The sequence below is a fragment of the Echiichthys vipera genome (genome assembly GCF_963691815.1).
Source record: "Echiichthys vipera genome assembly, chromosome: 21".
Lineage (NCBI taxonomy): Eukaryota > Metazoa > Chordata > Actinopteri > Perciformes > Trachinidae > Echiichthys > Echiichthys vipera.
The window spans coordinates 23054541-23072605 of NC_139846.1; the positions used below are offsets into that span (position 1 = coordinate 23054541).

At 43.3% G+C, this 18065-nt stretch overlaps 2 protein-coding genes across 2 annotated transcripts; one reads left to right on the forward strand and one right to left on the reverse strand.

The window, feature by feature from the left end:
• Nucleotides 1-396: 396 nt before the first annotated feature.
• ift74 (intraflagellar transport 74) lies at nucleotides 397-17086 on the forward strand. The gene is made up of 20 exons (XM_083936585.1): nucleotides 397-523; nucleotides 1782-1915; nucleotides 2655-2796; nucleotides 2892-2940; nucleotides 3097-3195; nucleotides 3635-3695; nucleotides 3963-4022; nucleotides 4138-4199; nucleotides 10517-10655; nucleotides 10888-10950; nucleotides 11662-11805; nucleotides 12211-12251; nucleotides 13489-13568; nucleotides 14167-14220; nucleotides 14681-14778; nucleotides 14959-15085; nucleotides 15396-15559; nucleotides 15642-15767; nucleotides 16545-16605; nucleotides 16712-17086. The coding sequence occupies exons 2-20, from the start codon at nucleotides 1787-1789 to the stop codon at nucleotides 16840-16842; spliced, it is 1830 nt and encodes a 609-aa protein (XP_083792711.1). The 5' UTR covers nucleotides 397-523; nucleotides 1782-1786; the 3' UTR covers nucleotides 16843-17086.
• LOC310963279 (uncharacterized protein) lies at nucleotides 5511-8057 on the reverse strand (the record flags this gene model as incomplete). Its single annotated transcript, XM_083936021.1, has 6 exons — nucleotides 5511-5812; nucleotides 6078-6149; nucleotides 6552-6639; nucleotides 7172-7283; nucleotides 7547-7794; nucleotides 7953-8057. The coding sequence occupies 6 exons, from the start codon at nucleotides 8055-8057 to the stop codon at nucleotides 5511-5513; spliced, it is 927 nt and encodes a 308-aa protein (XP_083792147.1).
• Nucleotides 17087-18065: the final 979 nt, after the last annotated feature.

Genomic DNA, 18065 nt, shown 5'->3' on the forward strand with positions numbered 1-18065 from the left:
AGTAGAAGTAGTAGTAGTAGTAGTAGTAGTAGTAGTAGTAGTAGTAGTAAATTAGTAGTAGTAGTGATATATAAAAAAAAAGGCTGTAGCAGTACATGACAGACCTGAGGTGCCTAATGTCCTGCATATTTTAGGTTTCTCTCTGCTCCAACACAACTGAGTCTAATGTGCAGAATGGGCTTCTGCTCCGGGGCTGCAGCTGGATGCTACTGCCCCTTTTGTTACTATTAATAAAAGAGAACAGCAACAAATATTACAAATAAACTCTAAAAAAAAAAAGGTAGCCCCTCTATCGGGCAGCGGGGGGCAGCAGCGCGCTCTTCACTGCACCGTTCTGCTCAAATTACCACAGAAGAAGAAGACGGTTGCCTTGGTAACGAGCATAACGTCAACACCGTGTAGCTGGCGACCGTTAGCTAGCGTCTTGACTCTGAGCTCGAACATTAGCCGACGTTTCCCTCTCACGTACAGCAGAAAAACCCCGGCTGTGGACGAACACCACCGAGAAGGAGTTCAGTTAAAGGTACGGAACACTTGTAGCGTCTCCATGTTGTTAAATTTATTTGGTAAACATCAACAACAACGTGGCTACGTGAGGCTAACTGCATCACATTCACAATGACCGAGGGCACGGCACACGGGGACTCTTCTGTGTCATTAAAACACGTTAAAACATTAAAAAAAATACCCGAGTAGAAAGTTAAGAAGGTTATAAAGATGTTTGAAATTTACATTTATATTTAAAAAGAGATGCAGGACACCACTGGACAGGACACAGTAATCTGGGGGTGATTCAATTATTCAAATACCCTCCTACCTGCACAATTGCTGCCTTTGTAAAAGTCACTACAGTAACAAATATATATATATATATATATATATATATATATATATATATATATATATATATATATATATATATATATACACGGAGCTGCCTGTGTCCACAGGTCTGTAAATAATGCCGGGGAAAAAACTATCGGCAAACGGAGCAGCCCGCATTGGCCAATACCGCTACACCTAAAAAACACAAACATACAAACTGGCCTCACACAGACAACAAAGAAGGAAGGAGGGAGGGAGTCTGTCTGTCTGTCTGTCTGTCGGTCTGTCTGTGTGTGTGTGTGTGTTTGTGTGTGTGTGTGTCTCTGTCTGTCTGTCTCTGTGTGTGTGTGTGTGTGTGTGTGTGTGTCTCTGTCTGTGTCTCTGATAGTCTGTCTCTGATGGTCTGTCTGTCTGTGTGTGTGTGTGTGTGTGTGTCTGTCTCTGTGTGTTTGTGTGTCTCTGTCTGTGTGTGTGTCTCTGTCTTTCTGTGTGTGTGTGTGTGTCTGTGTGTGTGTGTCTCTGTCTGTCTGTCTGTGTGTGTGTGTGTGTGTGTCTCTGTCTGTCTGTCTGTCTGTCTGTCTGTCTGTCTGTCTGTGTGTCTCTGTGTCTCTGTGTCTCTGTCTGTGTGTGTGTGTGTGTGTGTCTCTGTCTATCTGTCTGTCTGTCTGTGTGTGTATCAGAACCCAATCAGTTTTACCTCAGCATCATTCATTATGTCGGATATTTTTTCCCTCCTTCCTTATCAAACAGCTCTGTGGCCTGGACTAATGTTTGCTTCAGGATTCAAACCCACATACAGCCAATCACAAGGAAGCTTTTGTGTCCTCCTGGCTGCTGTCAACAAAGCAAACTATTGCGCTTTAGCAGCACCGCTAGATTGTTTGAGTCTGTCTTCACCCCTCAGCAACACATATTTGATTTGTTATTGTTATTCTTAATACGTTCACTGGCTTTAGGCATCATGGCTAGTCAGCGGCCTCCCTCCAGCCTTGGCCGGCCATTGAGCCGCAGTGGATCTGTGGTCCCCGGGGCTGGAAGACCCCCAACGGCCGTCCGACCTCCTCCTACAGCTATCCGTGTCGCAACTGGGGTAAGTCAGCTACAGCTTGGATTTAGTTTGAAGTGCTTTTCCTGTGAGTATATTGGATACTTTGTCAAGTCACAGCATCATATCAGTTCAAGTCAATATCAGCAAAGGTACAAAAGCCCAGTATCTCTCATTATAGTATAGTATCTTATTATCATATCATAATAGCATACAATGTCTACACAGTTTTTAAGGTCATCAAAGGCACTGCCGTCAGTCAAAAACAATACTAGTTGCACACATTGTGTCCACAAAGGAGGGCTTATCGCAGCTTAATCTTTCTCTGTTGTGTTTTCCTCGCATCTGTATTTGACTTCATGCTACAAGTATACCCAAGTCCCGAAGTTTGTCATTGTGGGAGAGTCTCTTATTCTGGCACAAATACTCTAGCTTTTGTTTACTTGTAAACAAATGTAACTTTCAAATGAAGTACTTTTAGTGCAAGAAAAGCTTGTGCTTGCATTTGTGATCTGGATGTTATGGGCAGCTTATAGGATTGGCTTTAGATGTTGCAGTGCTGGTAACCAGCTGTAAGTTTTAACACTAATGATACTTACCCACTGCGCACAACCTCTCTGCTGTGTATGGGACTCAACATATTTGCTGCATAAAGCATGCTGGGATACCTGGTGAGCGGAGCAGGCTGGTGTTGCAAACGTTTTGCTCACGTGCCGCGGGAAAGCGCCTGTTTTCAAATGACCTAGTAGAAACCCAGCCTCATGAAGTTTAATTTTCCATCCAGATGGTTCCAGGTACAAGTGGACATCCTGGCATGAGGGGCGGCATCCCCATCACCACCCCTGGAGTCCTGTCAGCACAGATCAAAGTGACTGACAGGCCTGTGACCCAACAGGGGCTCAGTGGTATGAAGACTGGCATGAAAGGTAAGTCTGAAGTGCCAGCCACTTTTTAAATGGATAGATTTGTATATTTGCATATTTGAAACAGAGTCTCACGTCACTTCTTCCATCCCCAAAAGGACCTCAGAGACAGATTCTGGATAAGTCATACTACCTGGGTCTTCTAAGGTAACACATGCTACTTTTAGTCCAACTATCCCCGACTAAGTTGCTGAGTAAAACATGTTAAGCCCTTATTGGTTTACTTACCACTATGCAGCAGTTGTTTCCAGCAGAGCACCTGTTTCTTAAACATGGTAAATGTTTTTGTTGTTGTGCCGTCAGGAGTAAGATCAACGAGTTAACCACAGAGACCAGCAAACTGCACAAAGAGATTGACAACTACAACCAGGAGAATTCAGTTTATCTCTCCTATGAGAAGAGGTGAGTGGTGTTATTGATTGTTAGTGCTGACACTGTACATCTTGTTATAAAAAAAGACCATGTCCACAGTCAAATATACATAATAATAAGAAGATACACTCATTGAACAGAGAAAAGGGAACATGTTTGTGGACTGCACTGAACCAGGGACTCATCCTCAAGAGCTAGAAAGTCAATTAAACATCAATTAAAAGTGGAAAAGAACGCAGCTGTGTGATGAAAAATCAATTCTTTGAGAAAACGGATAACTCAGATAACTAAGACAAACAAAGTTAATACATATTCTGTTTTTAATGACTTATTAGCAAATCACATATGAATATGAGGGCTCTTGTAATACAATAAATGGTAAAATAAATTAATATGATAATTAACAATTGCATAACAGTGTGGGGAAAAATCCCAAATACCAACCTTTGTTGTTTTCTTTCCGCTGCAGAGCTGAAGGCCTGGCTGCAGAGATTAAGGATCTACAAGGCCATCTGGCCGACTACAACATGGTAAATGACTGTAGACTAAAGGTTTTAGCCATAGTCGATAATTGTTTACCCTTAAGCACGGGGCACGGTACAGACGGACAGTGTGAGTGCGCCCTGAATATGAGCAGTGTGCTTAGAAAGCGTGCGTGTGATATAATACGAGGTGTCTGTAAAGTTGTAAATGTATTACAGTTGGTTTGCAGTGGTTTCTGTCGCCCTTATTTAATACTTGATGAATCCTACAGATGTGTCGACTCACTGTTTGTTCTTTCTCGTTTGGATTCCTAGCTGGTGGACAAACTCAACACCAACACAGAGATGGAGGAAATGATCAACGACTACAACATTGTAAGTTCACCGTGTAAACAATAGGGCAACTGCTTAGAAAAGTCAATGTAGATGCGATTGAGCGCGCTGATTGTCAGCTCAGACCTTCCCGTTAATTCTCTGTCCTCTTTTCCAGTTGAAAGCCCAGAATGACAACGAGGCTGAAAGTATTGATAGCATCTTCACTGAGAGGAGAGAGTAAGTACATGGTTGATGTTGTACTGTGGTTACTGCAGGGTGTCCTCAACAACACAGTTGCTGTGTGAGATCAAGGGAAAGGATTTCTGTTGGGAATTCATTGTCTTAAATAAGGATCGACCGATATGGATTTTTAAGGGCCAATGTCGATACCGCTTTTTTTTTCAGCCAGTGACCGATACGGCCTGCTGAATTTCTCAAGCCAATACTACTTTTGCTCCCTCAATTTTCATTTATCTTCAACCACTTGTCCCTATCGGGGTCGTGGGGGGGCTGGAGCCGATCCCAGCTTACATCGGGCGAACACCCGGGACAGGACGCCAGTCTGTCACAGGACACATAGAGACAAACAACCATTCACACCTACGGGCAATTTAGAGTCACCAATGAACCGAACACCTGCACGTCTTTGGACTGTGGGAGGAAACCGGAGAACCCGGAACCCACGCAGACACGGGGAGAACATGCATACTCCACACAGAAGGGCCCCAGCCGGGATTTGAACCAGGAACCCTCTTGCTGTGAGGCGACAGTGCTAACCACCACATCACCATGTCACCCCCTCATCATAAAAATTACACAATGATGAAAACAAATGATACGAGTCTCAATTTAAAAAAAAAGGAACGTTTGTTGAACTTAAAAAAGGCGTCTCCAGTGACACGCCGCGGCCTGTGGACACCTGCGACTGGAGCAGCCCGCATCGGCTGATGCACCTAAAAAACGCAAATATCGGCCGGCCGATGTATCAGTGTATCACTAGTCTTAAATTTTAATCTTGGCTCTAAAAAAAATCCAAAAGCTAACGTTAACTCTTGAAGTAAAAAATGTTAATGGTAGAAATGATGAAGGAAAACATACTTTTTGTATTTTATAAGCTTTTAATTATTTATCAGTTGGAGCCATAACTGATCAATTTAGAACATTGATTAATTGTCCTGATGGCGTGGTCATGTTCAGGAATATGAGCTGCATTCTACAGTTAAACATCATTTCCATCTGTAGTTTGTTGCATGAATGAACATAATACATTTGTTTTGAGTGCAGTTTTAAAGTGGGTGGCTGTAAACTTTACATTGCACAAACTGAAGCAGGAGAAAGAATCCCTGGGATCTAACATTAGACCCAGACGCTAAAGTGAAAATACACCTAAGTTATAATCATCCACCTGGTGGATGATAGTGTATCCAAACCGATCTCATCTAGGTTCAATTTTCTTAATGTACCATGCATCAACTCCCCCAGGAGCATTCAGGTTCACCAGCTGCTGTTTGCATCTTCCTGATCTGCAGGACTCTCCTTTCTTGCGTGTCATTCTTCCCTCTTGATGTATGGATCCTCAAAATACCCATCCTCCTCCTCTTCCTGTATTTGCCCATTCTCTTGATCAAAGATAAATGTCTGGTGGTTCAAGTATCTCCCTGTCTCTGAGAAGACCGTTGACACAACGTCGTCATCCTCCTCTTGGCGCAGTTGCCGATGGCGGTAGTTGTGGTAGAGCTTGTACCAGGAAGGCCCCTTTATGCCACATAAAATGAGCATGGAGGTGGTTAATGCCAAAGCTACGACACACGCTGTAAACTTCCACGTGTTGCCGAGCACAGGTGTCTGGTCTGGTTGGGGTTGCAGGATGGAGAGAGGGAAGAGAGACCAGTCTGTTAAGCTCGGTACGTTCTATTTGAACATCCACATCAACATAGAAGAAAAGGTTCATACCCACATCTTTCTCAGTCCTACCTTTGTTGATGTTGTGGTTCTGGCTCGATGCCATCGTGGTCTCCGGTATAGTGGTCGAGCCCGAGGACTTTTGAGAGTTGACTGGTTTTTGTGTGTCTGTAGTGAGGATTGGTGGTGATGATGATGATATTGATGGGTTACACATAGCTGCGGCCTGCAGGAGATCCCTTCCAGCGTGCTTTTCTGGAGAGGCACAGGTGATGTGGAGCCCCCCTGTAGAGTCACACGTATAAAATTCACAAAGCCCTGTTTAAACATGAACCCCTTTACATTAATCCGACGGCAGTTTAAGCACCCTGGTCACTCTTATGTAAAAGCCACTTCGGCGAGCTTACTAAGTTGGACCCAGTAACATTTGCGTTACCCGTCCAACGCGGTGCAAGTGTTATTAGAACGATGTTAGATCAACTTAAAGGCTTCAGCAGCACAAAGTGAAACATGCAGAGAGAGAGAGAGATATCAAATGCACGTCTTGAACCACCTTCAAAGGTAATTGTAATAAAAGTAGTATCTGAACAAGTCTCTCATGCACAAAATCAATTTAAAAGAAGCACTGTGAAAGAGACGATTTTAAGGCGTTGAGGAAATGACTGTTCTCAGATCAGATCCAATTACCAATGGTAACTCCAGCTGCTTGGACCTCTCCAAAGCTGCTCAGCTGTGGACAGGAACAATTCCAGGAGTTGTCCTGTAGGTTCAGCACCTAATGAGAGCAGACTGGGTCAGTTTAATGGATTAATAACAACTCAATAACACTCTGTTGCTTGGGCAGGTTTACACTAAGTTGTGTTTCTTTTGCGTATAAACAACCGTAGTCCACTATTAATTACAGTACATAAGGATTAGAGTTCTCCGGCACCATTCCAGTTTGAGATTCCTTTACTGTAACTTAATCACATTTCCTCCTGGACAACTTTTCAGACTTAAAACTAATTTCTTGCTTCAACCCCTGAGCACATATTTGATATAACATTCATTAAATAACACATTATTCTCTCCTATTGACAATAATAAACTGCAATGCATCTGTATGTAGTAAGGTTGCATTTGAAACAGTGAAGAATCAGACAGTAACTTCAGGTTTACACACAATTCAACATGCTACCGTCTTCAGTTTTAGTCTGATAATACACAGTGACTATTTTTTTTTTTTACTTGGGCCGAATCAGCATCGAAAGCCGTGCACATTTTGTGGAGTACTCCAGAACATCAGCAGGGATTTTCTGTGAGTTTACCTGTAGATTATGCAGCCGTGTGAACAGCTGTGTATGGAGACTTGTCAGCAGGTTGTGGGACAGGTCCAGCTCAGTCAGGGCATCGAGGCCAGAGAAAGATTCTGGGTCCAGGCTGCAGAAGCACCCGGTAGTAGCATCAGTTGTACATTTCAGTAATTATTGTAGCAGGGGTATTACAAATAGACAGTCGTACTTACATTAGCGTTGCAGTCACACTCATGGGTAATCAGTAACACATATTAGGCTGTTATTTAAAATATGACAGTAGTATCCATGAACTTCAACAACATATGCATTTAATGCACACTAACAAATAATAAACTTAATCTAATGACTCTTCTTTAATCTAATGAATGGAAGCTAGTTTCTATTTACCTGCTGATTCTGTTCCTGGACAGAGACAGCACCCTGAGGTGTGGTACCACAGAGAAATACTCGGCTGGTATACTGGTCACCAGGTTTCCATCCAGGTGGAGTTCCACCAGTCTGGGATAACTAGCCAGGGCCAGTCTGTCAGGGTCATTCAGGGTAATCAGGCTCCCCTCAATCACCAGTTTAGTAACAGAGGAGCCGTTGACACCGTGAGGAATGACCTGCAGAAGCTTGTCGGTCAAGTTCTTTACCTGCTGATGGATGGAGTCATTACAACAGATGAACAATCCGCATAAACACAATACAGGTGAACTAGCATCGGCCTGTATTAGTGTCAGAAAAATCACTTCTGCTCACTGCGTTTGCCAGCGTAACAGAAATAAAATAGAAAGAAACGAACAGTTCCTACCAGTTTGTCTTCTTCTAGAGCCTCAGCGTCACTTCCCAGTATCGTCACTGCTACCACTGCAGTCAACCACAGCAGTAGAAGAGGTTGCCAGCACCCCTCCATCATCCTACCGTGGAAGAAAACATAAAACACTCTACTACTTTAAACAGAAAATAGACTCCTTTGTTTTACCTGGGGTGTTGAGAAGATCAGTGTGCTAGCCAAAACAATGAAAACAAATTTTCCTCTTCTGTACACGCTACTGAAATACGTTTTTGGCTCTGACCTTCAGTGTGTGAGCCAAGCCAAGCATTAAACCCAGCCTTTATGATGGGCAAATCAAGCTTCATGAAGCATTAGCTGTATTTGTTGAGCCCACTAGATGGAGCTCTTGCTCTCGGCAGTAGCTCAGTCCATTGGTGACTTGGCTGGGAACCCGTGGGTATCCAGTTTGAGTCCCTGTGTGGACCATGTATGGAGCATGGACTGGTGGCTGGAGAGGTGCCAGTTCATCTCCTGGGCACTGCCGAGGTGCTGTTGAGCAAGGCACCAAACTCCAAACTGCTCGGAGCGCCGGTCACTGGCAGCCCCCTCGCTCTCACATCTCTCCTTGATTGCATGTATAGGTCCTGTTTGTGCATGTGTGTGTGTGTAACATGAATAATAACAGAGTGAAAAAATTCAATTTCCCTGTTGCGGGATCAATAAAGTAATTCTTCTTCTTCTTCTTCTTAAAGCAGAGGGATCAATGAACTGTAATTCAGTGAGCTTTCAACCCTTTGTGGACAAGAGCCCCATCTAGTGGACTGGAAAATAAGGAAAATGCTTCACATGGCTTCATGAAGCCTCATTTGCGCGTCTCTACCTAGCTTTGCTATATCACAGATTCTGCTTTCTAATTCCAAGTCAGCGTATCAAATATCAAGTAGTTGTTAGCACTAAAGAAAATAGAATAGATGCAGATTAAACAAATCTTAGTTTAGTTTAGATAGTTTGTTTCGATTATGTGAAAAAACAAAATGATCATACATTAATGTGCAATCTTAAAGAAAAGGAAAAAAACCCGAGAAAAATAAATGTACAAAAACAAAGTTTAACAAAGTAAACTGAAAAAAATATAAATTCTGTTAACATATCCAAAAAGGAGTGGGAAGAAGTGTAAACGTATTAAATTCCACCTCTTTTTATTATTACTTTTTCGTAGGACTGCAACAAATGATTATTTTCAGAGGATATTTGACGTTTCATCTGTAAAATGTCAGAATCTAACTACAAAGCAAGGAATCTTTGTCCGTCCGTACGGTTTGCTCTCCTCATATCTTGAGAACTGTTCATTTACTTCACTTTCAAACAGTCGAACATGTCAGAGAAAGAGCGTGGCAGCACAGGTTGAAAGTGAAACTGTTACTGTTAACACTGGGCCTCGCGTTAAAGTGATCTTTAAACACAGTATATCCACGTGAAAATCCTTCAATCTGCATAATATAATAACTCGTAGACCATCAATTCTCCTGCACACTTACTTATAAAGCATGTGCTTATAAAACCTCTAATATAAACTTGGATAACTGTGATGGGACATTACACAGAGCCCTTTCAACACAGAGCCCTTTCAACACCTTATTCAAACTACGAGCAGGACATGAGCGATTGAATAAGTACCACTTGTGTAAATACAGTATTATAGACAAATCTGCTGACACACTTTAGCGTCTAACCTGCACACAGTACGACATCTGACAGTGTCCTTACTGTTGTTTTTGTCTTTCTGACTAATCCTGTTCTGTCACTATTATACATCGCTGAATAACAACCAAAGACACTCACCTGTACTTCTTGGGCCGCTTACTGTAAACTCACCTGAGCGAGACGCAGCCAGCACAGCACATGACCTTTGTCCCCAGTTGTAAAACCTGTAGGCTGACATACATTTATGTTTGATCAAGTCAGTCCTTTCTTACTTTGGTCAGGAAGTATATTTAAGCCATGTTGGGCGTACGGTTCATTTAAAATATGAATGAATAAATTAATTCATAGGATCAATGGATTTTTGATGATTAAAGTGTTTTAAAAGTGTTTTTTCAAATGGCATAGACTGTTCGTTCCTTCAGCCTTCGATGAATCTCTCCCTACGGAGTAAAGAAAGCAAAGGAGAGGGATTTACAGGACTTGGGAGGAAAGACAGAGATGTGAATTCAGGCCATTTAAGGTTCCTGTTCTCTTACTCACTGTTTCTTTCATAAAATAAAGGTTTTTGTTAAGTGCCCTTTAAAAAAACATGCTAAAAACACACACGCTAGTAAACATGCTAGTTATATGTCAAATTTCGAACAATAAAAAATCAAAATATTTCCGAATAAATCAAATATTTATAATTTGCCGTCTAATTTTGATCTCCAGTCCGTCTGACCTCTCTCCCACCTTTCCTTCTCTGCATCCTTTCTTTATCTTTCCATCTTATCGTCCCCGGGTTTGAATGTGGCCTATGACCTCAGTCACGTCTCTCTGTCCCCATGTCATTGATTAATGAAGGCGAAGTAAAACTAAATAAATGAAATAAATACCCTCTTGTGTTTGCTTTACAGACGGGAGGAGGCTATCAGGGCGATTGAGGAAGAGGTCAGGAGGGAAAGGCGGGTTGCTGACGAGGTCGTCCAGGCAATGCCGGTCGCAAAGCAAGAGAAGTATTTCACCATGACAACAGCCAACGAGGAACTGCTACAGGTAATAATGTAGCCCAAATATTGTTATGATACTGTGAACAGGACAAAAAAAAGTCCTAAAAGTGATATTAATCATTAGCAAGAGTTTGATTAATGTCAACTGTTAAAGGATGAAAACGGATCCCTGTATTTAAACAGTGTTGCCGTGTTTGGCACCACGTGACATACATGTAGTTTATGTCCTTCCCCTTTCTTCATCTTATCTTTGCCTCCTGGTTTTTTTTGTTTCGCAGGAGCTGAGTGTTCTCCAGGAGGAGCTGGATGTTCTGGTAACCAGGAAGGAGGACTACGACGCTGTGAGTCGGGTTAAACACAGGGGGGGTCCTCTGTGGGAGGAAGGAAGGGTCCCGGAGGGGTTCAGCGACTTAGCAGTTTCAAATATTGGGGAGCGGTCTGTGAGAACCATGTGGGGGCGATCCCAGCCCGCTTTTTAATAAGCTGTATCCCTCACTGTGTGAAAGTGACTGGGATCATTCTTCCTGATTGAGTAGGTAGATGTATAAGAAACCTGGAACCAGCAACTTGGTCAAGAGTCTTCTGAATTAAACCTTTTTCTATGCAGCAACAAATTGGTCAAAACTTACATGTGAATGTGCGGTATATGATATATATAAGCATAGAGGTGAACAGATCTGCCCCATTGTCACCGTTACCTGACCCAGCTATTTAAATCAGTACAAGCCTGATATCCGTTATCAGTATTGGATTGGTGCATCCCTGGTTTTAAGACTTTCCGAGACCTGCAGACCCCCTGGGGAGGGTAGAGATGAAGTGTGGAAAAGAGGGAAGAAGGAGGTAGAGACAGTGGAAAAGGAGTAGGGAAATGCACATGTGAAGTAGATGCATGTAGCTTTTTAGTGACCTCACACTGCTGTGTAGCTGCTGCAGCAGTAACATCTCCATCTGTAGTAGTAACAGTAGTTTTAGCAGCAGCAGCAGCAGTAGTTGTAACAGTAGTTTTAGCAGTAGTAATAATTGTTTTATCTGTTATTTGTAATTGTGCGCAGGAGCTGGCCCACTCACACATAAAGCAGGAAGTGGTTCGGCTTCACGAGACTCTGTCGGCGCTGGAGGCAAAGCGAGACGCCATGGAGGCGGAGCACAAGAGCCTGGGCTCCCCACAGGAGGAGAGAGAGCAACTGTTTAAACAGGTGGGCTGAACATTTAGTTGAGATCATAAAATGTTTTGTTTTTTTAGAATAATATAAAAAAATCCACATGTTGTTTGACAGATATTTAAATCTAACTTCACTTTGGTGAATATTGGTTCAAAGCTTCAGAAACGAAAGGTGGAAGTAAAGTGTGTTTGAATTCCTAACCCTAACCCTGACCCTAACTCATCATTATCATAATAAAATGAAGTAAATGAAACTACAGGATCAATTTAATTGTTAATCTGAACAGACTGACAACAGGTCGTCAGGGAAGTTGACTTACTTCATTCATGATGAAACAGGCAGAGCGACGTCAACACACTGACTCAAGGAGCTCAGACTGAAGCTGTTCTGTAAAAGTTGGGACTCAAACTAATCACGAGCTGCTGTTTTCTTTTCCAGGTGAAGGAGGACAACCAGGAAATCGCCAGCATGGACAGACAGTAAGTGCTATTGTTGTCCCTCCAAAACTCTGTCTCTGCAATGTACGATTTGGTTTCCTTTTTTAAATGTATTTAATATTGTGTAATCGTCCTTTGAAACACAAATTTGAACCTCAGTTCTTATTCTATAAAGTACTCAAATGAAGCCAAATCCAACTGGAGGAGTCCATTTTGCAGCATGTCTGCAGAAGTTATCAAAACATTAAACCGATCCGTGTGGAAGTGAGAGGTACAGACGCTGGCAGATTGAAGAGTTTGTTATTCACGAACCCTGATCTACCTTCTGAAACCTGCAGGAGGCAGAAAACAAAAACAAGTACAGTGAGAGACCTCTTCCTGCAGCTCTCTCTCTCTCCCCTCTCTGTCCTGAGCCCCTTAGCCGCAGCCGTCAGCCGTGAGGGTAGTTAGTAGAAAGCGTAAGTATTAGCAACATTTAGCCTTTTCGCACAGTTTAGAACAGGGTTGTCAAACTCAGGCCGTTGGGCCAAATCTGGTCCACGTTGTGATTATATCTAGCCCGCAAGATCATATCAAGGTTCTGTGAGAGCTGGCCCGTGAGTGTAAAGCACATACACGTCTACTCTTCTGTTAGCAAACATGAGCATCCATGCTACCAGTCTCTGCAGACACACTTAATCCACCCCTCCCCAAAAACGACCCAAAAGAAAGATGGAGGACAGGAGCTTTCAGCAGCGGTGGGAGGCAGATGATCTGTGTCTGAAGGTAAAGAGCTGTTTGTCTCGTCTGCAGAGCCACCGTGGCTGTAACCAAAGAATCAAACATGAGAAACACCACGACAACAACAAGGACCTGCACTGACATGGTTCAAAGTTACACATCTGGAGAGACATTTTTTTAGTAGATATTGAGTTTGGCTGCAACTTTGTCCCAGTTTTTAAATTTGGCCCACTGTGGCCCACTGTGAATTAGAGTTTGACACCCCTGGTTCAGAAGCAGAACTCCCACATGCATCTGCATCTGTAAAACAGCCAATAGGAACGCTCTAACTCGGCCTGCGATTGGCCAAAGCCTCCTTTTACGCTCTAGATTTTCTAAAGCCTGAAAAACGGTGGAGAAGTTCTCTCAGAACACTTGAATCGCTACACGATGAAACATAAAAAATAAACGGTTTACGAGGTGCTGTTCTGCATGAATATGTTTGTCGTCACTCCCCCTGTGACCTTTGACCTCACAATTACCCCTACATTTGCTCCTGTGTGATAATGTTTGTGTTCAGGCTTACGGAGATCAGAGACAAGACGGGACAGATCACAGAGGAGATCCAGCAGCTGGAGCAGGACTCAGAGGAAGCACAGGGTGACACCTTTTCATTTCGTAGCTCTATTACGTCTCCCTGATATGCTTTTGAGATGTTTCCACGGTACGATAGACTCTATAAGATAGAGTGACCATCTCATAGAGTCACTCTATCTTAGAATGACCAAAGCCACAGATGACTCAGACCGACCAAGAGTAAATATTAGATCAAGACCTACCAGCTGATATTTACACCTGAGGCACTGTGAACATCGCATTTTTGTGATTTTTGCTTTTAAAACGATTGGTTTTCTGTATATTTTGTCTCTTTATGGTTTTATTTGATATCACTTATGTGCCTATTATTTAGTTTCATTCCCTGATGACTCCAACAATACATGCATGTGTGTAAAAAAAATAAATGTGTGAAATATATCTGCTCAATAAAACAATATTTGGGGAAAAAAAACATTTTAAGAAACAAAGTATTGCCCGATTATCAAAGTTGCTGTTGATTAATTTTCTATCAACTAGTTGATTAATCGACTGCGTCTTTACTCAAACCTCTACACACAAAGTGTTTGATAAAATATGTATTAAATAGTGAAACGATCGCCTGCTGAACTGAACTAAACTCCCTTTTGTATCCGTCCATTAGGGGAGTGTCAGCAGAAATACAAAGAGCTGAAGAGGAAAGAGGAGGAAATCGACCGTGAGTTGACAACAGACAAACTGAACCTGAGCAGACTTGAGTTAAAGTGAGAGTATCAACAAATCACAGCATTGTTTACTCAGGACCTCATATCAGTAATGAGTCACTATATTAATACTTTCATATATTTAGAATAACCCACTGGTCGACCATAGTCATAAATATATAAGATGAGAGGTTATTATTAAGACAATATCTAGTCACTGTTAATTGAATTCATATCTACTCATCACAACTGCAACATTGCCATCAATGCATCTGCAGTTTGACGTTTCTGAGAATGGTTGAACTAATGTGGGAATATTACGGCAGCTCACACTTTACAGTGCTGTTTTGAAAACTACCACCAGGAGTCGCCAAAGTCAGACTATTTTTAAACATGTGCATGACCAGATATTGGTTAAAATATAATTACAAGCAGCTCGAGTAATAACGTCCTCTGTGTCGCCCTCTGCTCCAGGGTACCTGGAGTCATATGAGGAGTTCAAGGCTCAGGAGCAGGACAAGCTGACACAGTGCCAGGAGAACATCGTCTCACTCCTGGAACACTGCAGCAGGGTGAGGAGGAAGGGGAGGGACAGGAGAGGGGAAGCGAAGGGAGAGAGATAAAAGAAAAGTGGAGTAAATGTTAAGATGAAGCGGGGGGGGGGGGGGGGGGTGAGTAGTGGACGAGAGAAAAGACAGTACTGGGGGTGGAGGACCTGGTTGAGAAGCCTGAGTGTGTGTCTGTGTCTGCAGAACATGTTGCGACTAAATCGGGTGGACACGGTGACGGCTAGTGAGCTCAGGGACATGCAGGAGGTGCTGGTCAGCAAGGAGACGGAGGTGGTCCAATCTGAGAGCACTGCCAGAGGACTGACAACTGGTCAGTAACACACACACACACACACACACACACACACACACACACACACACACACACACACACACACACACACACACACACACACACACACACACACACACACACACACACACACACACACACACACACACACACACACACACACACACACACACACACACACACACACACACACACACACACACACACACACACACACACACACACACACACACACACACACACACACACACACATACACACACACACACACACACACGACATGGGAACCAAACTATGACTGTGTGTCCACCCACTCACCTCCACCCAGAGTCCCAGCGGCTGCAGCAGGACCTGGAGAAGGTGCAGCAGCTGGAGGGGAAGATCACAGGTGAGCTCGGCACCCTGAAGGAGCGCGTCAGCACCATGGAGTCTGAGCTGGTCACTTACCGAGACCTGGACACCCTGAGGCTCACGGCGGAGGAGAAGAAAAAGGTATCAGGAAAGAATGGTAGTACCATCAGCTCCCTGGTAATCCTGTAAATACTTAAAACACAAAACTGTGAACTGTGTGCAGAGACTTCAGCAGGACCGCGTATCACTGACTCAGCGTCGGGACTCCTTCAGACAGCTGCTGGAGGACATGAACCAGAAATACGAAGCTCTGAAGACCAAACTGCAGGAAAACGAGACTCACGCTCAGGTCGGAAAATCATTGTTGTATCAGCGCGGAAAACGGTTTCTAAGTCTAAAAAATGGATTATCTGATTAAAAGCTTAATTTGAACAAATCTGATGTTGATTCATAAAAAGAAAAATAACGATAATGCTTCAAGGTTAGGCTAAAAAATTTGGCGAGGAAAAAAACCAACACGGCCATTTCCAAAGAGCGCCTTGACTGCTGTAGTGTGGTCCTGCTAAATGAAAAGTACTTCAATGTCACTGGAGTCAATTCTTAATGTAAACATTAATATTATTAACAATGCACCAGGTTTAGAGGCGTCCTCGTACAATTTACAGCGTTCATTATCTGAGAGTCCCGTTCACACCAAATCAACTTTGGTCAGAAATCAAATTGTGAGTCGGAATTGAAACTGAGGGAAATCAGTGGCGATACCCGTCTCTAGGACACGGCCTTTACTCCAAATCAATGGTTGTTGTGAGGTTGTAGGGATCACCCAGCCCAAATAGATGTTGATACAAACATTTAGAAATGTAATAATTGCATCACACTTTCATTTATAATAATTTAAAAATGCAAATGTGAAAATCATCTTGAGAAAAGAGTGGGGACCCTGTCAGTTGATGGTCACAGAAGTGAGCTTTTGACTGGAAAGTCATGGTTCAGTACAGCAGGGAAAACATGCATTCATTCCTTCTTCTGTATCCACTGTTGAAATGCCCTTGAGCAAGGCAGTTGAACCGTACAAACTCTTAGTATTAGCCTGCTCACCCTGACCTGTGTGCGCTCTGTGTTTCAGCTGGCTAACCTTGAGAGGAAATGGCAACACTTGGAGCAGAACAACTTCGTAATGAAAGAGTGTATCCTTCTCAAGTCTGTCTTCGTCTCTTCGTCTCACAGTTGTGAGAAAAGTGTCGCATGACCCTGTAAAAGCCGCCCGTCGTCGCTCCTTAACTGCCGTCTCAGTCATCGCCTCCAAATCTCAGGAGAGTGACTACGCCTCCGTCGCCAAGAACGTCTCCCAACAAGTGGCCGAGTACAACAGGATTATTATGGAGTCCCTACAGAACAACAGACACGTCAACACACACGCATGAACAAAGGTAGTCAGTTGAACACTCACGGTGTCGTTTGTCTAACGTTTCAGGAGCTCTACGGTTTTTACAAATGTCTTAAACTTAAAAATTAGTTTTTTCTCTGGAAAGTTTTCCACTTTGTGATGAAAGTGGCAGTTGTATCAGTTAGACTGGAGCTGCGTACGCTCCTAAAATACCTAAATGTCTTTGTAGTCAACGTGTGGAAGTATTTATCTACTATGTTTTGTATTTAAATGTAAAGATTGTGCCGCTTTTATGTCACTCAACCGTTTCTGTGAACGTGTCCAAGTGTTCGGGTCATTTCAATAAAGAGGTTTTGAGAAAATTCCAGTTGAATGTCCTAAACTTACGCAGGTTTTACTCACTTTATCTAAACTATCTTCTACCCTCACCTATGGTCATGAAAGCTGGGTCATGACCGAATGAACGAGGTCGCGGGTCCAAGCATCTGAAATGTGTTTCCTCAGGAGGGGGGTCTGGAGTCTCCCTTAGAGAGAGGGGGAGAAGTTCAGCATCCGTGAGGAACTCGGAGTAGAGCCGCTGCTCCTTTGCGTTGAAAGGAGCCAGTTGAGGTGGTTCAGGATCATCTTGTAAGGATGAACCCTGGGCGCCTCCCTAGGGAGGTGTTCCAGGCACGTCCAGCTGGGAGGAGGCCTCGGGGAAGACCCAGGACCAGGTGGAGAGATTAGATCTCCACACTGGCCTGGGAACGCCTCAGGATCCCCCAGTTAGAGCTGGTTAATGTGGCCCGGGAAAGGGAAGTTTGGGTCCCCTGCTAAAGCTGCTGCCCCCGAGACCCGACCCTGGATAAGCGGATGAAGATGAGATGAGATAAATCATAATGGTGTGTGACCAAAACTGCAGTAAACGTGACCGGTGAACCAACCCTGGGAAATACACTTAGAATAAATCAAAAGTGATCCGGGACAAATTCACTTTCCATTTTTATATTTATTGCTTTTAATTACAGGGGGGGAAAAAAACGATCAACAAGTTGCATAAACTCCACATTCCGCTCTAGAAATATATTTGACCTTTCCAGTACACACGTCAAAGAGTACAGTAAACATTACAGCCGAGGGTGGCGGCGCAGTGACCCCCTCCAAACGTACAGTATTTCTCAAACCGTCAAGGTCAACTTCACTCGGGTTTGTCTGGTGCATCCTCAGTATATACACTCGACTCTGCTCACTGGATCCAGACTGTGCGGGATCTTCTGACCC